This window comes from Falco peregrinus, chromosome 3, assembly GCF_023634155.1.
Source record: "Falco peregrinus isolate bFalPer1 chromosome 3, bFalPer1.pri, whole genome shotgun sequence".
NCBI lineage: Eukaryota > Metazoa > Chordata > Aves > Falconiformes > Falconidae > Falco > Falco peregrinus.
Genome location: NC_073723.1, coordinates 30,137,663 through 30,154,416, shown reverse-complemented (window position 1 = coordinate 30,154,416; position 16,754 = coordinate 30,137,663). Strand labels below are relative to the sequence as shown.

Below are 16,754 nucleotides of genomic sequence, written 5' to 3'. Positions count from 1 at the left end.
CAAAAAACGCACAAAAGAAGAGATTGGTCATGTTTAGTAATGACTAAACTAACATTTAAACTTTGATATTGGGATTAGCCTTCTGTAGAATACACCACTTGCAATTTTTGCTTAATTAAAAAAATCTGTACAATTACCTCAGCACCTATCAAAACATGTCAGGCTGTCAGAAGGTGTTCTCATCACATCAGCAGCTCTCATAACAGGCATAAAAATCAATTCAGAGTGCACTGCTGTAATGAAATTATCTCTCTCTGGAAGGATACCAACCTGAAGACTGTACTCAACCTGGTCATGTATTTACAGCTGTATAATAGAAAATTTTGAACAGCAAAAAATATGTTACAATTGACAACTTCCCATACTATATAAAGTTCACAGACAGTGTTAAAAAAGAAAAATAAGAAATTTTAGGATATGACTCTTCCTCACTTGAGGGAAAACCACCTGAATCAATCCTGAAAATTATTCACATAACTGTCAAATCGTTGCACTTGATTAATTCTCCAAAACCACTCGCACCCCATTCTAGTTTCAATTAGCTAAGTCACTTATAACCTGAGTGACCATTACAACATATATATGGCTGTAAGAGGGAATTAAAGCTAGAAAAATGTACGCAAACATAACTGCTAGGGTTAAATCTAGTTTTCTAACAAAATGAACATCATAGAACATTTTACAGCTTTCTTCTAGATGGGTCCCAAAACACATACCAGTGCGTAATGAGCACAAGTGCTTACATTTTACATAGGAAATTCTTGGGGGCTTAGATCAATAAATTCAAGTCCCCAACAGGTTAACCGAAATCGTTCTTTTTCAATAGTATATGGATTCAATTCAATGCCCGTGAGAGACCTTTAACATTGATAGACTCTACTTAGCACCAACATCAATATTTGCTCTTGCTTTTAGGTGTTATTCAATATGTATTTCTCCAAGTTTAAGTCTGCCTTTGCACTTCTATAGTGAGGACTTCACAGTGATATCATTTGAAAAAATCCACTTTTAAGGCATTATCTTCCAAAATCTATGTGCTATGTGGCTATTATTTTCCAGCTGAAACAGTGACTCCAATTCCATATACAATTTGAAAATATTTATAGATATTAAAACATGAAGAAATCTACACATGACTTACTGTCATTACTATTACACAAGATAACGTAGGGATTGTCATTATCTTGTTCTAGAACTGCTGCCATCACTGCTTATCAAAACCTGTACAATCATTTGAACTGTATGTTTGACAGGGTTCTGTGAAAACTGGTACACAAGGAGGAGGAACGTGCGATGGTTATTTAACTTTACACTTGAGTGCTGGACTGCTGACTTCATCCACTACAGTATACCAAACTGGCACTCATATTACCTGTTTTCCTTTTCCAGAAGGGAAAGAATAAACACTCAGAAATATAAAAAGAATGTCTATTGTTTTTCTGGCAGTTCCTCAAACAAGTTCCAAATTAAATCAAAGTCACAATCTTTGAGCTTATTTTGAAATTAAGCATTATTTCAAACTGAACGAAGTGGAAGCTTTTGGGGGATTTGCTCTTTGTTTGCATTTTTTTAAAATGACACAGATATTCCAATGTTTTCATTTTATTCTTCTGGGTTTTATCCTGGTTTCCTTTAATAACTTATGGGTCCATTGATCAATCTCTGCCTAGCATGCTTTAAGAACTAAAATCTATGCTTTCCAGAATTTCACTTAATTTAGGCCTCTAACACACCTACACAACGTGTTGTTCAGGACTTGCAGTACATGAATCATACAAGTTCAGGAAACACGGTACAGAAAACTTCTCTGATAAAAAAAAAAATTGTAACAGTTTGCCCTGCTGTTTCCTAGTTTGGCTGGTTTTGTGCTTTTAACTGATCAGAACCTTTAGTGACTGCAGCTGGACAAGCTGCTGGTGTCATCTATCTATCTCTCAATGAATCTGGAATTTCTTACAATGATGTACTGCATTAAAACTCAGTTGCAAAACATGGGAAGTCTGCATTACAACCAAACAATTATTAAAACCAGTTCAGAAGAAGATTAGTTCCACATTTTGACAACACAAAAGCTATTCATAGGTCACTACCAAAAAAGGAGTTTTGACAAACTGTATTTGTCAACAAGGAAATCCCTCCTCCTCACCTCACCATCACTATTCTTCATTTCATTCACCTGTACTGTCACTTTTTCTATTAAAGCTAAGTATTCCAAACCTTTTTCACTCAGGGCTTTACCAAGTGATACAAAATTATTAAGAGCATGTATTTATGGATAGCAAAAGTCATACTTACTATCAAGTATAACATCAACAGTTTTAACAAAAGTAAAGATTTCATCCCAATTACAAACATAATCACAGATTATTTTTTTAGAATCATAAAACCCTATGAAAATTTAGGAAATTAAAACTTGTCAACAGCATAAAAACATAAACAAATAGTAACAAAAGAGCACTTTTTACTTAACCTTTTTATAACAGCACTCTTTTTCAAAAGTTTAACTATTCAATATAAACCTTACAACAAAAATACCTGGACATCCTCATCTCTATTACAAGATATTTTTGCAGTAGTAAATACATGGTGGCTTATGCTCTTCCTTCAATAAAGCTGATGGAGCTAACGGGGGGAAAAAGGCACAAAACCCCTACAGAATAATCTCTAGGAATAATGAAATTTATCTATCCTTGGTGAGGATAAAAAATACAAACTTATCACACTGACAAGCACCACCTCCCACTTCACCAGCAGCACCAGTCAGTACTTCCCTTTCGTTTGCTCTACTGACAAGGGGCGGATCTTGTTACCTTTGCATGTGGTCTTTCTCTACAATCGGAACTTCCCCCAAGCTCAAAAAGATCTATTCCTTATCCCTACTGAAGTTTACAAGAATGACATAAACTACTTCTAAAAAAAGATCCATTTTCTTTGTCATGAGCAAAGCTGCCATTTGCTGGAGAACTACAGTTAAACTCTCAGTCACCTTACCGTGGTATTGCAAACACATCCTCTGAATTACCGTCTCTTCAAATGCACACATAGGGTAAGAGAGCCGGACTTACCTGAGCTCTCAGTGAATTGGACTACATACTATTTGTGTAGCCTCGCCTACTACAGGACCTCTCTCACAGCAAGCAAAACAGATACAAGACTGTAAGGGTTAACCATTCTGTGTTTACCCCAAGAAAGAACAGTTCCAATAACCTGCTACGCAAAGTTAGAATGTGTCATTCAAGCAGTAACCGACCCTTCCCAGTATGCAGTAACCACCCACTTGAACGCTTATATGTGTCTTATGCTCTTAAATACCAAGGAATACTTTGCATTAATGTCTTTTGTGCTTTGCATTCAGTCTACCTTCAATACTTTAAGTCCAGCCTTCACAAAGTTTACCTCATTAAGATACACCCATAGAGTCAGCGAGCTCGTCTTGCTGAGGAAGCAAACTACTTAGCTCAAAAATGTCGCTACAAGGGCGCATGTACTTAGGGCCAAACATAATATATGAGCCCAATATCCAGGATCCATCTTTCAACATGCCCTGAAAATATCACTTGATATTCTTTATTACTTGTAGTTAATTAATTATAGTCTATCGGCGTAGAAAACTGAAACGGAGTGCAAGACATCAAATTACTAAGGATGATAAAACTATTTCTAAAAGAACATCAATGATTAACTCCAAGGATACTATACAGCATTGTGTGCATGTTCAATGTATTTTATTATTTTTTTAATAATTCTGAAGTCTTACAAGTATAGCAGTACAAAGGGCTTGCCCCAACAAACAGCCGCCTTCTCAAAACATTAATATTGCTAAAGCTTTTATCCAGACTTTCTCATCCTTCTTGCCTGTCATCTTAAACTCTAATCTAATGATCCTTCCACTCGAGGTAATACAACTAACAAAGGCCCATTTTCCAACTTCTCCCCTTCTGTCTTTCATTATGTTGAAGTCATGCTCTTTTTATTTTTCTACTACCTTTATTTTCTAAGTCTCATTCACAAGCCCCCTTTCATGGCTTTCTTCTATTCTGTCACTTCATTCTGTATTGAGAAGTCAGTTCTGACTCAAATTGGCCTCTTCCATTACTCGCCTATTAAATTTTCAAACTCCTTTATTCTTTTCTTAAGTCCCTTGTTACTACCAGAAGGGCTGCCTCTAGCCCTCTTCAAGACTGTCATTATTGTCCTTTAAAAATCTACACCATGATCCTGAAAAACAATTGAGCAAGGTACGCTAATGCCAAGCTTCCCATGATGACTGACCTTCTATCTCTTCTGCCTGTGCCTCTATCATCCATTCTGACCTTCTGACATATATTTAAGAGCAATTTCCTCAAGCAGAGGCTGACTTCCAGTTCTAGGTTTGTTGATGCTTATGCAGTGATATATGACTACAGCCCCTATTCCCATAGACTACAACTGCACTTATTTTTTAAGAGCAATTCAACCTTGCAGCAAAGGTGGCTCATGCCATCCCAGGCTGCATTAGGAGGAGTGTTGCCAGCAGATGGAAGGAGGCGACCCTTCCCCTCTGCTCAACATTGGTGAGGCCACACCTAGAATGCTGGGTCCACTTCTGGGCTCCCCAGTACAGGAGAGACATGGAGGGAGAGAGTCCAATGAAGGGCCATGAAGATGATGAGGGGGACTGGAACACATCTCTGATCAGGAAAGGCCGAGAGAGCTGGGACCGTTCGGCCTAGAGAAGAGAAGGCTCACAGGGGACCTCATCAATGTGTACAAATATCTGAAGGAAAGGTGCCAAAAGGGCAGAGCCAGGCTTTTTTCAGTGGTGCCCAGTGACAGGATCAAAGGCAATGGACACAAACTGAAGCATCAGAGGTTCCCTCTGGACATCAGGAAACACTTCTTTTTTGTTTGTTTGGTTTTTTGGGGTTTTTTGTTGTGTTTGGTTTGGTTTGGTTTTGGTGGTTTTTCGTTTGGTTTTGTTTTGTTTTTTAACTGTGAAGGTGATGAAGCACTGGCACAAGCTGCCCAGGGAGGTTTGTGGAGTTTTGCAACTTGGAGATACTCAAAAGCTGTCGGGACACAATCGTGGGCAACTGGCTCTAGGTGGCCCTGCTTGAGGAGGGGGGTTAGACCAAATGACTTTCAGGGGTTCCTTCCAACCTCAACTCCTTCTGTGACCCTGCTCTCAGCACCGCTAACCAAAGATGATACTTCTGTTATTTTCAGATTTGAGGCACTTATCTTTTACACTAAGTGACAAGCAGAGTCTCGCTGGCTTCTTAACTCAACCTGTTCCCTAACTGCACTACAAAAGTACATGGCAAAACTCTGTTCTACTGCAATGATAACACAAATATCAGATTCCTGCCCCAGTCCTGGATTTGAGGCTTTCCTTATACTAAACATTGAATAATCCAGAAGAAAAACAAACAAACAAAAAAAACCACAAACAAAAAACCACCTCAACAACAACAAAAGGAGTGCAGCATTACACTCTGACTTGTACCCACGCAAGAAGCATGAGGAGTTGTTAAATGCTTCTTCAGTTGAGGTGGACCAAATTTGCATTGTGCCCTTCCACCCAGCAGTGGGAGAGGGAAGGTATACACCACATACTGAGCTAGCATGGATTATTTCATCCATGCCTAGCAATTTGATTGTCCATCTGAACCTCAGATTAAGTAATTAGATGTCATACCTAGTTTTGGGTTAATGCATGACATCAACAACACCCAAGTGTTTGAGGTTTACAGTTCAGGAGGTAGTAGTAGAGAGGAAAGCATGCCAGTAAAGACATTGATTTATTACCAACATAAAACCCTAATCTCTTCAGAGACCAATTATTCAATATATCAAGTCGCAAACACCAACTCTGCATGTCAAGTCACACATCTCCACACAGGCAACATTTTTTAATGTCAAAGAAACCAACATCCTAACTTTCCCTGCCTGTTTTATTACTGACTACACAAATACAGTCCAGAGTAAACCATCTTTATAAACACAAGCTGTCAATACTCTTAGAACAGAAAAAACAACGAGCGAACAAAAGACCATAGTGTCTGTTGGGATATAAAATACTCCACAGAATCTGCCTGAGGAGTATTGCTGTAACAGATCATAACCTGTAACTCTGTAACACATAACAAGGATTCTACAGTTTGGGATAGGGCAGACTGCATTACTGCACTGCTCTTTTCTGTTTGCTCAAAGCTGTAAGATTGTTACTAACATTCCAGTCTCCATCTTCTCTGTGTGTTATTCCTGAATGACCTTGGTTCTCATTGTATGTGTGGCAATACACTTCTTTAAAGCACGTACTGCTGTGTTGCACAAGACTGCCCTAAAATAAATCATGTAGGGAGAGTAATAATGCCAGGAACACTAACTTACTCCTAGTATTGCCAAACAATTCTAAATGCAACCTATTTATCATGACCTGCTTCTCTCCTCCAACATATGCTGACAATGCCATCTGAATAATGAAATGTTGTCACCATTTTCACTTTATAGGTGCAATTTGATTCAAACCATATTGTAATCGCTACTTACTGTGCATCATAACTATTCCATACATTAGACTTCATAAAAAAAACCAAAAAACAAACGCACCACCACCAACAACAACAACGTTAAGTCCCCCTAACTGAAAGTTAAACCACTTGTCTAGAAGCCCATATGTGAAAGAGGAACCTTAACAGTTTTGTTTGTTGGGGGTTTTTTTCTAATGTTAGTCCAAACCACTGAAGTTGACATTGTTTCTTTTCCCACTTCCTAAAAAAATATTTTACTAGGACTTCTCATGGAATAGTGCTGAAAACTGACTCATACAGTATTACTCACAGCAGTATTACTCATCATAAATAAAAGTAGAACACTCAGCCCTCATAGGCTAAAAAAAACAGGTAGAAACCTGGTAAAGAAAAGTATATGAACACAAGTACAGGAAGCAGGGGAAAAACAGCGACTTTGTATAAAGTACAGACAGTTAAAGGAAAAAAAGCTACACACTGAATTTTCTTCCTCCTCTTCTAGTTCTCTCTGCTGCTCCTCATGTCGCTTTGCCTTTATCTCCATAGCTTCAGTGATCAGATCCCTTAAAATTGAAACTGGCTTGGCATTCTTAATAAATGTATGCTAGGAGGTGGAAAAAAAAATAATTAGATTATATAACATTATTACAATAGTTATGCTTCAGATGAGATTATAAGTGTTACTCAACACCATAGATTTCAGTGATAAATAGTATTTTACATTACACGTTAATTAAAATCTACACTAACACAACATACAATATCGTTAAGCTGCTTCAGAACTTAAAACTATACTTTATTTTTAATAAAAGCAAGCCTTGGGAAATGTAATCATATAACAACTGTTGTATAGTTAAGGATATAATTTTCCAAAGGAAATGTGCAGTAAGTAGTAAATAGAGTGGTGATTGTCTGACATAGAAAAACAAACTTTTTCAGATATTCAGTTACAGAATTTAATTAATCTTAACAAACTGACAGCATAAATTAGTGGCTGTAAGCAGAGTAAATATGGCTGCCTACTTCAACAAACCTGTATTTCATATGTCATAAAACGTTTCTTGATCTATGATGCTGAAATGTGGAACAAGCAAAGAAATACCTTACGTTTACCAGGAAGATTAATTTTTAACTCAAGGCCATTTAAAACATCACCTCTTCATTTAAGACAACGGGCATTATACCATTTACATTCATTTTTCTGTCTAGTGAACACCTGCTGTTAGAAAAACTCTGATTTTTGCATCATTATACGCAAACAAAATTTAGGCAAAACATAACTAAGCACCTCAGAAATTTATTGTTAAATACTAAAAAATGGTTCCACATAGAACAGAATTGATGAAGCTTAGTCTCCTATACATCTTCCTTTATACATTAATTCAATTACTCTCCTTTTTCCTCCATGATCTTTCCCCTCAAGCAGTATTTTGATTCCCACTCACATGCACCCACAGCACCTCCAGCTCCATCACACGCGCTCCTAATTCCAGCTGGGGGAAAAGGCAACGCATACTTGTGCTTGACACCGTATTTGCTTTTCTGGCCGGTAAGCACATGGAAAGAGGATCACTGAAGCTTGCTTGGGTTTTGGTGGTTGGCTGTTATATTGTGGGGGGTTTTCTTTCTTTCTCTTACTTGCACACATTGCAAGTCTCTTCTACCCACCTGCCAGTATTCAGCTAACCATATGAACTTCAGATCTCTAAGGTCTGAAGTACTGTTTATACATCATACTATGACCTGTAACTTTCAATTTTTACTGTCCTTGCAGTCTAAATTTTATTTTCCACACCCTGAGAACACCAAAATAAATAAAATATTCATAACATGACTTATGAATTTGATGATCTATTACTGGAAACTACTTTGCAAAATTTTTATATTCTCCTTGTAGCGAGTTTACTAGGATTTACATTTTAAGAGGCTATTGCTAGCTAGAATCACAATAAATCTAGCATGAGTGTCTTATAAATGAAATTTCAGAAGATCAGATTCTTATGTAGACTGATGAACAAAGAAAATTAAGAATAATAATTACCAGTAGTAGTGAAAAGAGTAAAAAAATGCTAAATTATCCAAGTTTAATGACTTAGGAAAGTAAAAGGAGCAAAGGACCTAGCAAAATTTCTCATTTCTGTCTCATTATCAACGCAAGCTTATTTAGAGGAAGATTTAGATTCCATTTCTATCATCATAGAACATACTACAAATTTTCTAGAAATCTCTCCACCACCAGCACCACACACCACCCCCTTTCAGTGCCTTTGTTCTTTGTTTTTCCTTAATTACTTGTAGGCTTATTATGACAGCCCCGAAAGGCAGTGGATAACACAAACATGGGACCAAAGGAGAAAAACTTTCTTCATGTTTTCTCCCTCTCCCATGCACTAAAACGCGTAGCCCTTGTAAAATTATGTCTATTTCACAAGGACTAAATCTTTCTTGATAGATCAGTCCTTCCTGTTTGATTTTCATAGTTTCTTGAAATTTCTCTACTTTATTTCTATGTCAGCATTAAAAAGATGCAACTGTTACATTTCTGCAGCTACTAGAAGCTTAGGTCAGCAAGTGGGCAAAAGCCTGACACGCCCAGCCCTGGTTCCATAGGTCCACACTGCCAACAGTGACTCGAATTTTAAAGTGCCCACTTGGTATAACACAGTCCAAGAACAAACTTGTTATACTGTCCATCTGTATCAGACCCTTCTAGGGCACAAAGCAACCTGCCTGCTTAATTTGATGTGACTAGAAAGAAAGATTGAATATACTCCATGGGTGGTCCACGCTGAAGGGTAGCCTGGGCTCAAGTCCTTTGCTTAACACTTGCCTAAATCCTGAGATCTATCGAGGGCCTCTAACCAAAAAGCAAAGATCCAATTTTAATAGCAAGAACCATCCCTAAACTATACAAAGAGTAATTAATTTTTAGAGGCAGCAAAGGAGAAATAAAATGAGGGTAGAGATGCAGGAGCTGACAGAGAAAAGAGCACAAAGTGGAAAAGAAATAAAGCATGATAACAGTTAAAATGAGATTTGCCCTTAGAAATTTTCACAACAGTTCTGGTTTGAGACTAGAGGAAAAGCGCCATAAAACTTGCATTTCCTCAGTAACTTAAATACTGACCTGTAGCAGCTGTGTTGCTGTAGCTCTTTGTTCAGGATTTTTCACTAAGCATTTCTTCACAAAATCTGTGAATTCATCAGACCAGAGCTCTGGCTTTCGGAAGGTTGGAGGAGGATTTGTAGGAATCATAAAAATAGCCTAGATAAAAATCAAACAACAACAGCAAGTTTAAACAAAGCACATCACCACAGCACTAAAGCCAAGTAAATAAATTGCTTGATCCACCTTTCTTATCAGGCTAAGAATCTGGAGGTCAAATTTTAAGTACACTAGGATTTCCACTCAGATCAAGATTCAGAAATTAAATCCATCTGCTACTAATGTAACAACTTCCCATTAGATTTTCCCTACTTACACTGTACCCCTCTGAGCACATCACTCATTATTTTACCTGTTGCTGTTTATCCATCTTGAGACATCATAGAACCATTTAGGTGGGGAAAAACCCTTTAAGATCATTAAGTCCAAACATTAGCCCAGCACTGCTAAGCCCACCACTAAACCATGTCCCCAGGTATCACATCTACATGTCTCTTAAATACCTCCAGGGGTGGTGACCCAACCACTTCCCTGCGAAGCCTGTTCCAGTGCTTGACAAGACTTTCACTGAAGAAATCTTTCCTAATATCCAATCTAAACCTCCCCTGGCACAACTTGAGGCCATTTCCTCTTGTCCTGTCACTTGTTATTTGGGAGAAGAAACTGACACCTACCTCGCAACAGCCTCCTTTCAGGCAGTTGTAGAAAGCTAGGTCTCCCCTGAGCCTCCTCTCCAGACTGAACCACCCCAGGTCCCTCAGCCGCTCCTCACAAGACCTGTGCTCCAGACCCTTCACCAGCTCCGTTGCCCTTCTCTGGACACGCTCCAGCACCTCAACGTCCCTCCTGAAGTGACGGGCCCAAAACCAAACTCAGGATTCAAGGTGCGGCCTCACCAGTACAGGGATCACTTCCCCCGTCCTGCTGGCCACACTCTTTATGATACAAGCCAGGATGCCATCGGCTTGCCCTATCTAGGGAGGAGTTTTATAAAGGATAATGGTGACTCTAAGAGGAGTAAGTATTTGGCTCAATGAAGTTGCATTGTTTTTCATTTTTATATTTCAATAGCATATCATACTGCACATACACTAAGCAAAAATTACCTATTTTTTTCCCAATATACTTTTTCACTGCAGATGGCAAACATGCAAAACTAAACCAAGTCAAATGTAATTCTAAAACTTTCCCTAAAACTTGTAGGAATCCTGAACTGTTTTTGCTTAAAGAGGATGCTGATTTTGTTCTTTCAGAAATTCTTAGTAGAAATGACAGCACTGCTTGTTTAAACAGACACATATAAAGTTGCTGAGAAAAACCAAGTTCACCTTCACCTCTCTTAACTGCATTAAGCTTTTCAGGAGAATTGCTTAGGAAATTTGGTAGGATTACTATTTCCTTTTGCATTCGTAATTCTTCAGATGTAGTTTTAAAACATGCTCTTTCTAAAAAGATTCAGAAAAGATGACAAATATCAAGTAACTTGTCTACTAGCAGTGATAATTTACATGAAATTGAACAGGCAGCATTTTACCTATGTAACAGAAATTTCACACTGTCAAGAACCATATGCAGACATATTTTTTAACTAGGAAAAAAGATCTATACTATACAAAAAAAAGGTTTGCCCTACTTAAAATTATATATGTTGTGCCATTTTCTTTGTGATTTTTTCCAGGTTTTCCTCTAATTATAGATTTACACTTGTAGGGGGAAAAAGAACAGTAAAATTCTGAGACTACTGAAAAATAATTGGAAATTTTGAAATTCTGTATGTAATATCGCACATGCATTCAGTATCATTGCTTAAGATTTATACATGATAACAACAAAATATTTAGAGCTAGGTCTATTGACAGAAATAATAAGCTATTTTCTTCTAAATGCACGTTCAATTCAACCACATTTTTCAATGTGAAAGGGAGCAGTAGTTCTTAGTTTTTCTACAAGGACAGGCATAAATAAATACTCAGAAAAGGGGAAAAAAATTGAAGTGAGACATTATGCACACTGTTAACACAGTAGAGGCACCAGAAGCTTCAGGTTATGTTTGAAACATGGGGAGAAGGAAGAGGAAACTTCCTGAGATTTTATCCATAACTTCTCAAGAAGTCTGACTGACCTTGAGAGTTGGTTTAACTTGTTCAAATCCTCATTCTAAAATTCTTCTCATATGCTGAAGAAAAGCAGAACTCATGCAAAAAGATGCAAAACCTGTTTACTGTAATTTTAATGAAAACTTATTTCAGTACTGTATAGTTTGCTTTAATTCAAAGCATTTACAAGACTCATTTAATTATCTGACTAAAGATCTGAGGATCATTATCTGACTAATACAAGAATTACAAGAGAGCTGGGCATTTTGTTTAATAAAGAAGTATGCTAAAATAGCTTTATATTTGCAGTGGGCAGCCATGCCAAACCAGTATATGAACTCAAGATAGGAAAGGTGGCACTCTATTACCCTGTAATTGGCCTCACCTACTCCACTTGTACTGACAATTTATCACAAGTGAAGCACTTCTGGTATAAAGCAGTAGCTAACAAATTGAGCTGTTTCTGTCCTTGAAAGTAATCATCTCTTCTGAACTCTGAACTGATGACTTTTGATCTTATCTTCAGCTACTCTTAACAGCTAGCTCTGCAGTAGCAATTGAAAATACACAGCTGTAACAGAAGACTGGTAACTTCTGTTTATGGTGTCAAATTGTATACCTCCTGTTTGATAACAAACATTGACCTGTCTTTCCACAGGTAAGCAAAGCTGAGTTTCAGAGTCCTACTCAGCTCCAATGTTGTAGGAAAACTATTTACCATTGCCAATTATTTTCATCAACCAAACATCAGCTAAGAACCACAGCAAAGAAATTACTTCTTTATAATTCACAAAGGACAATGAGAAGAAAGAGGGAATTCATGAATCATTCTTTTATGGCAGGCAATAAAAGCCACAAAACTAGATATTCAAGAGCTAGAGTTAGGGTCCTAAATCCACATTTATGCTTTGTATGTTTGTTGAAAATATCTACTTCAGAAACATGTATTCATTTAATGATTAAACTGCAGGCTTTTTTTAAAATCCTCATATATGACATGAGCTGTGTTAGGTGGAAAAAAAAAAACCTTGATGTGTACAGAAACTACTTATTCCAAACGTTTAGTCCAACTTGCTAATTATGCCATGCACTTCGATAGCATGTACCTCTCCCTCCAGCTCGCAGCACTCCCTTTCATTAAACTAGCCCGAAAGGCTGGTTTTCAGTTCCAGCTTCCCCCCCCTACTTCCTTACTTTGGCTTGCATATTTCTCTGCATAAAAGTTAAGTTCCCTCTCTTTCAAAATAGTCTATGATTTAGCTTCCAACTACTTCTGTTTCCTTCCAAGCAGCTTGCAAAGCAGTCACTGGAGAATTATAAAGCTAGTCCCAAATCTCCAAGAATAAAAACAAAATGCTTATCTGACAGGAACTTATTCCTCATTTTCGCTTCCATTTCTTGTCAAATACATCTCTTCTATCATAAAAGAACTCTCTCCTATTTAAAACAAAACTAAGCTGTTCCAGTCACTCTGTTCCACAGGTGCCAAGGGAAGTAGGAAAGCCAAAAGACTTGTTTTTTTCATGCTTCTTTCAACTTACCCTATATTACTCCAGTCTCTCCGTTCTCCCAAACCATTACTTGTCACGATTTTTTGCCTCCACTCCACTTGTAATTTTCTCTAGAAGTTTCCCACAGCTATGGGTATTAGCTCCGCTCTCACAGTAGAGCTGATGGCAATGCCATCAATAACAGGTTGGTGTTAGGCAACTGTTGCTTAAAAGAAAACCCAAATATAATCTACCATCCGCAGAACAGCATGGGCTGAACTGGCAGTAACAACTGCAAGAAACATTAGGAAGAAATTGTTCAACAGAGGGGACAGCCTCTGACATACTATGAAAGAGCTGGCGCCAACTCTTCTCCCTCTCCCACCTACAACATCACTATCCACATTTCCTTATGTATCTGAGACAGACTGGCAAGTCTTACTCAAGTAACACATCAAATGTACAGCCAAGTTTTTAGACCACATGGCTCAAGTCTTCACTTTTAACCACTCAATCATCGTTTAAAAAATGATAAACTCTAAGCTGTAAGATGTTAGAACTCAGGCCTGAGGGACCACGGCAGCTTAATCGGTGTTTGTCTTCATCTGTTTGCAATACAGAGTCCACTCCAAATTTGTCCTGAACTGGCCCTTCCACCTCTAAACCTTGAGCCCAGCTCTACTTTGAATCATCTTTCATACATTGCTCTGATGTCCTACATCCTGCAGTGAAACCAGAATCCAAGGCAGATTACAGTATGTACCCAACAAAAGGCGGGGGTAAGATGCATCACCCAGGGCAGCTTTCAGTGACCACTTCTGAATTGGGCCCTAGATCATCTAACAGTTTCTACCATAACCGTTGCCTGGAAGTACTTACCTGCTTGATAACCAGCAATTACAGTTAAGCTGAACACTGGACTGAGGACCAGGTCTTATATGAGAGCAGAACTGCACAGGTCAGCCCATGATTTTCTTTTCACTATTTTGAAAGGTCCTAGCATTTTAAATGAAGTCCAGGCTGAAAACATTTTTTCCATGAAGGTTATTTTATGGACAATTTTATTGGCATGAAAACGTAATTATAGTGATGATGATGAATTAGGAAACGCCAAAAGAAAAATGAGACCCTCATATACCGCATTTGGAATTTCCTAATCAGAAAATCCTTCCATCTTATTCTTCCTGTCAGTCAGGGTAATGCATCTGTATTTCACACAGCCCATGAACACATTAAATGATCAACAGGAATTCCGTAGGGGTGCTATGTCTTTTGGGTTTTAGCTCCTTGAATGACTTATCTCTATTGGTTAGCTGAGATATGTGATGTGTAATAAATAGAAGGAAATCAAAAGTATAATTTTTACTGTTATTATTTGTCCCATATCATGACTGTTACTGAAGGAGACAGTGAAGATTTTTATATTGTGGCAACTTTATAATTTTCATGCTATGAAGTTCCATTGCTAGAATCTACAAAGAGAAAATATTTTTATAAAAAGGGTAAGGATACAAGACAGCCAAATGCAGTTTGTGACTCCAGGTTTTGGCACCACAATTATACTACTTATTTTATCAATCTACCACAGAAAAACTCCGTAACACATTTTAGAGTATGAAATCCTCTGGGGCTGGGGGTATTAAATACTAAATACCATAACATTTTATTACCTTTAGAAACAAAGAATCAGCTGAAAGATATTTTTACCTTCTTTGTGATACATGTCATAGAACTTCCCCTCCTTCCTGAATAGCCTTTGAAAAGGCTATTGAAACACCGCTAATTATTCAATTACACAATTCAGCAGCTGTCTAGAAATGCAACACCAGCAGGAAAGTAAGGGTGAGATACTAACAGGTTCTACATTGGTTTTGCTTTGTTGAACATTTTTTGTTGGGTAGATTTGGGTTTTTTTGAAAATTCAGAACTCCAATACCATTACAACAAAGCTTTTTGCAAAACTTAGTAAAAGTGAAAAATTAAGTTACTGAACACCTTGCGTGTTTGAAGACAAGGAAGTCAGTTTGTGATCTGCTTCAGTGTAGATAATAAATTTAATTGTTAGAAGCACCCTGAAAGTCACCAGCTTCCTCCTCCCATATGCACAGAAATTCATGCAGATCTTTTAGTGTGCTCACACTTTCTGTGCAGAATTAGAAACAGGTCTGGTTCCATCAGACATCTATCAGATACCTGATCGAAGGAGATTCTCACGGTCCCCTGAGTCTGATAAAATGCCTAACTGTGGGATTCAAAATGTTTGAAAAGCTTAATTATCTTTCTGTGTGAAATACTACTTCTGTTGAAGCAGCCAATACCAATTTTACTCTTCATTTTTGGAAAGAAAAAAGTGGCTTCTCAGTCATGCACCTATTTTCACTCACCCAATTATATCTTCCTTTTCTGGGGAGGTAAATGCTACTCTTGATTAATCTCAGTGACAAGAGCAACGTGAACTACAGAGATCAAGAACCTGAACGACTCAAATCAAAACTGTGCATCAAGTGGCCAATGCAGTACTAGTTTCTTCATTTTTCACTGCCTGTCTTATAGTTCAACATACTTCCAACAGAGAAGTGGCTTGAAGAAACTCACTAAAACAGAGCATTAATTTCAATTTTGCACAGGAAGAGCTGTACAATTTACCCTGAATTAAAGAACATAAAAATACAAAAGTTGTCAAATAAATTTCACCCTTTTAATTTACCATGAATACTTTTTTTGAAACTGTGTCTTAAAAAGCATTTACTGAAGATATGTTCAGTCAAACACTCCAGACTGATCTAGCCACCCAATCTATAACTGTTTCTCCCATATCTTAGCTAAAATAAATTCTTGGTTTAAGCTAAGATATTGAAGAAGCTGTTACCAATTTAGGGGAAAAAAACATTCATTGAAGTTACTTATTTTTCAGTTGACTTTAACAATGAATTATCAAAAGAAAAATGTTTGGAAATGCCATCGGGGGGGGGGGGGGGGGGGGGGGGCGGAGAAAAAAAAAAAGAAAAAAAACACACACAAAAAAACGAAACCAGCAATTACATTATCCTGAAAGCTAGATCAAGAGCGAAACAAAAGAGTTTTCCCCTTTGACAGAACTGGAAAAACTGATAGTACCAAATATCAAAAAACATCTACTCCTAGCAATAAAATTAAATTTCTGATGTTAAGCAAAAACTTAAAAATGCCTATCATTGTTCAGTCAAAAAGACACTTCCTTCACTACCAGTTAGCAGTGACTGTTCATCCAACTGAGTAACAGAAGGAGAATGCCGTGCTGTTACACCCACCTGCCTCACAAGCTCCCAGCAAAGCACAGCTAGTATTATCAACACAGGCCTAAACGCAGGAAGGAGTAAGTGGAGATTTAGTCCGAGAACTTCTGGACGAACAGTAACTGACAGGGAGTTTTTAATCCTAATGAAGGGAAATACCTGTGACATTTAACATGCAATTCTATTGTGCTCACCTCAACAGTTCTTCAGGAGTG

At 37.7% G+C, this 16,754-nt stretch overlaps 1 protein-coding gene across 4 annotated transcripts in view; it reads right to left on the bottom strand.

The window, feature by feature from the left end:
• Positions 1–16,754, bottom strand: part of STK3 (serine/threonine kinase 3) — a 138,539-nt gene that overhangs the window by 62,606 nt on the left and 59,179 nt on the right. For all 4 annotated transcript variants that reach the window (XM_055799123.1, XM_055799126.1, XM_055799122.1 and 1 more), the window contains exons 7-8: positions 9,640–9,777; positions 6,991–7,116 (exon numbers count right to left, since the gene is read on the bottom strand). In XM_055799123.1, the coding sequence (XP_055655098.1) occupies positions 6,991–7,116; positions 9,640–9,777 (264 nt within the window). The remainder of the gene's footprint in view (positions 1–6,990; positions 7,117–9,639; positions 9,778–16,754) is intronic.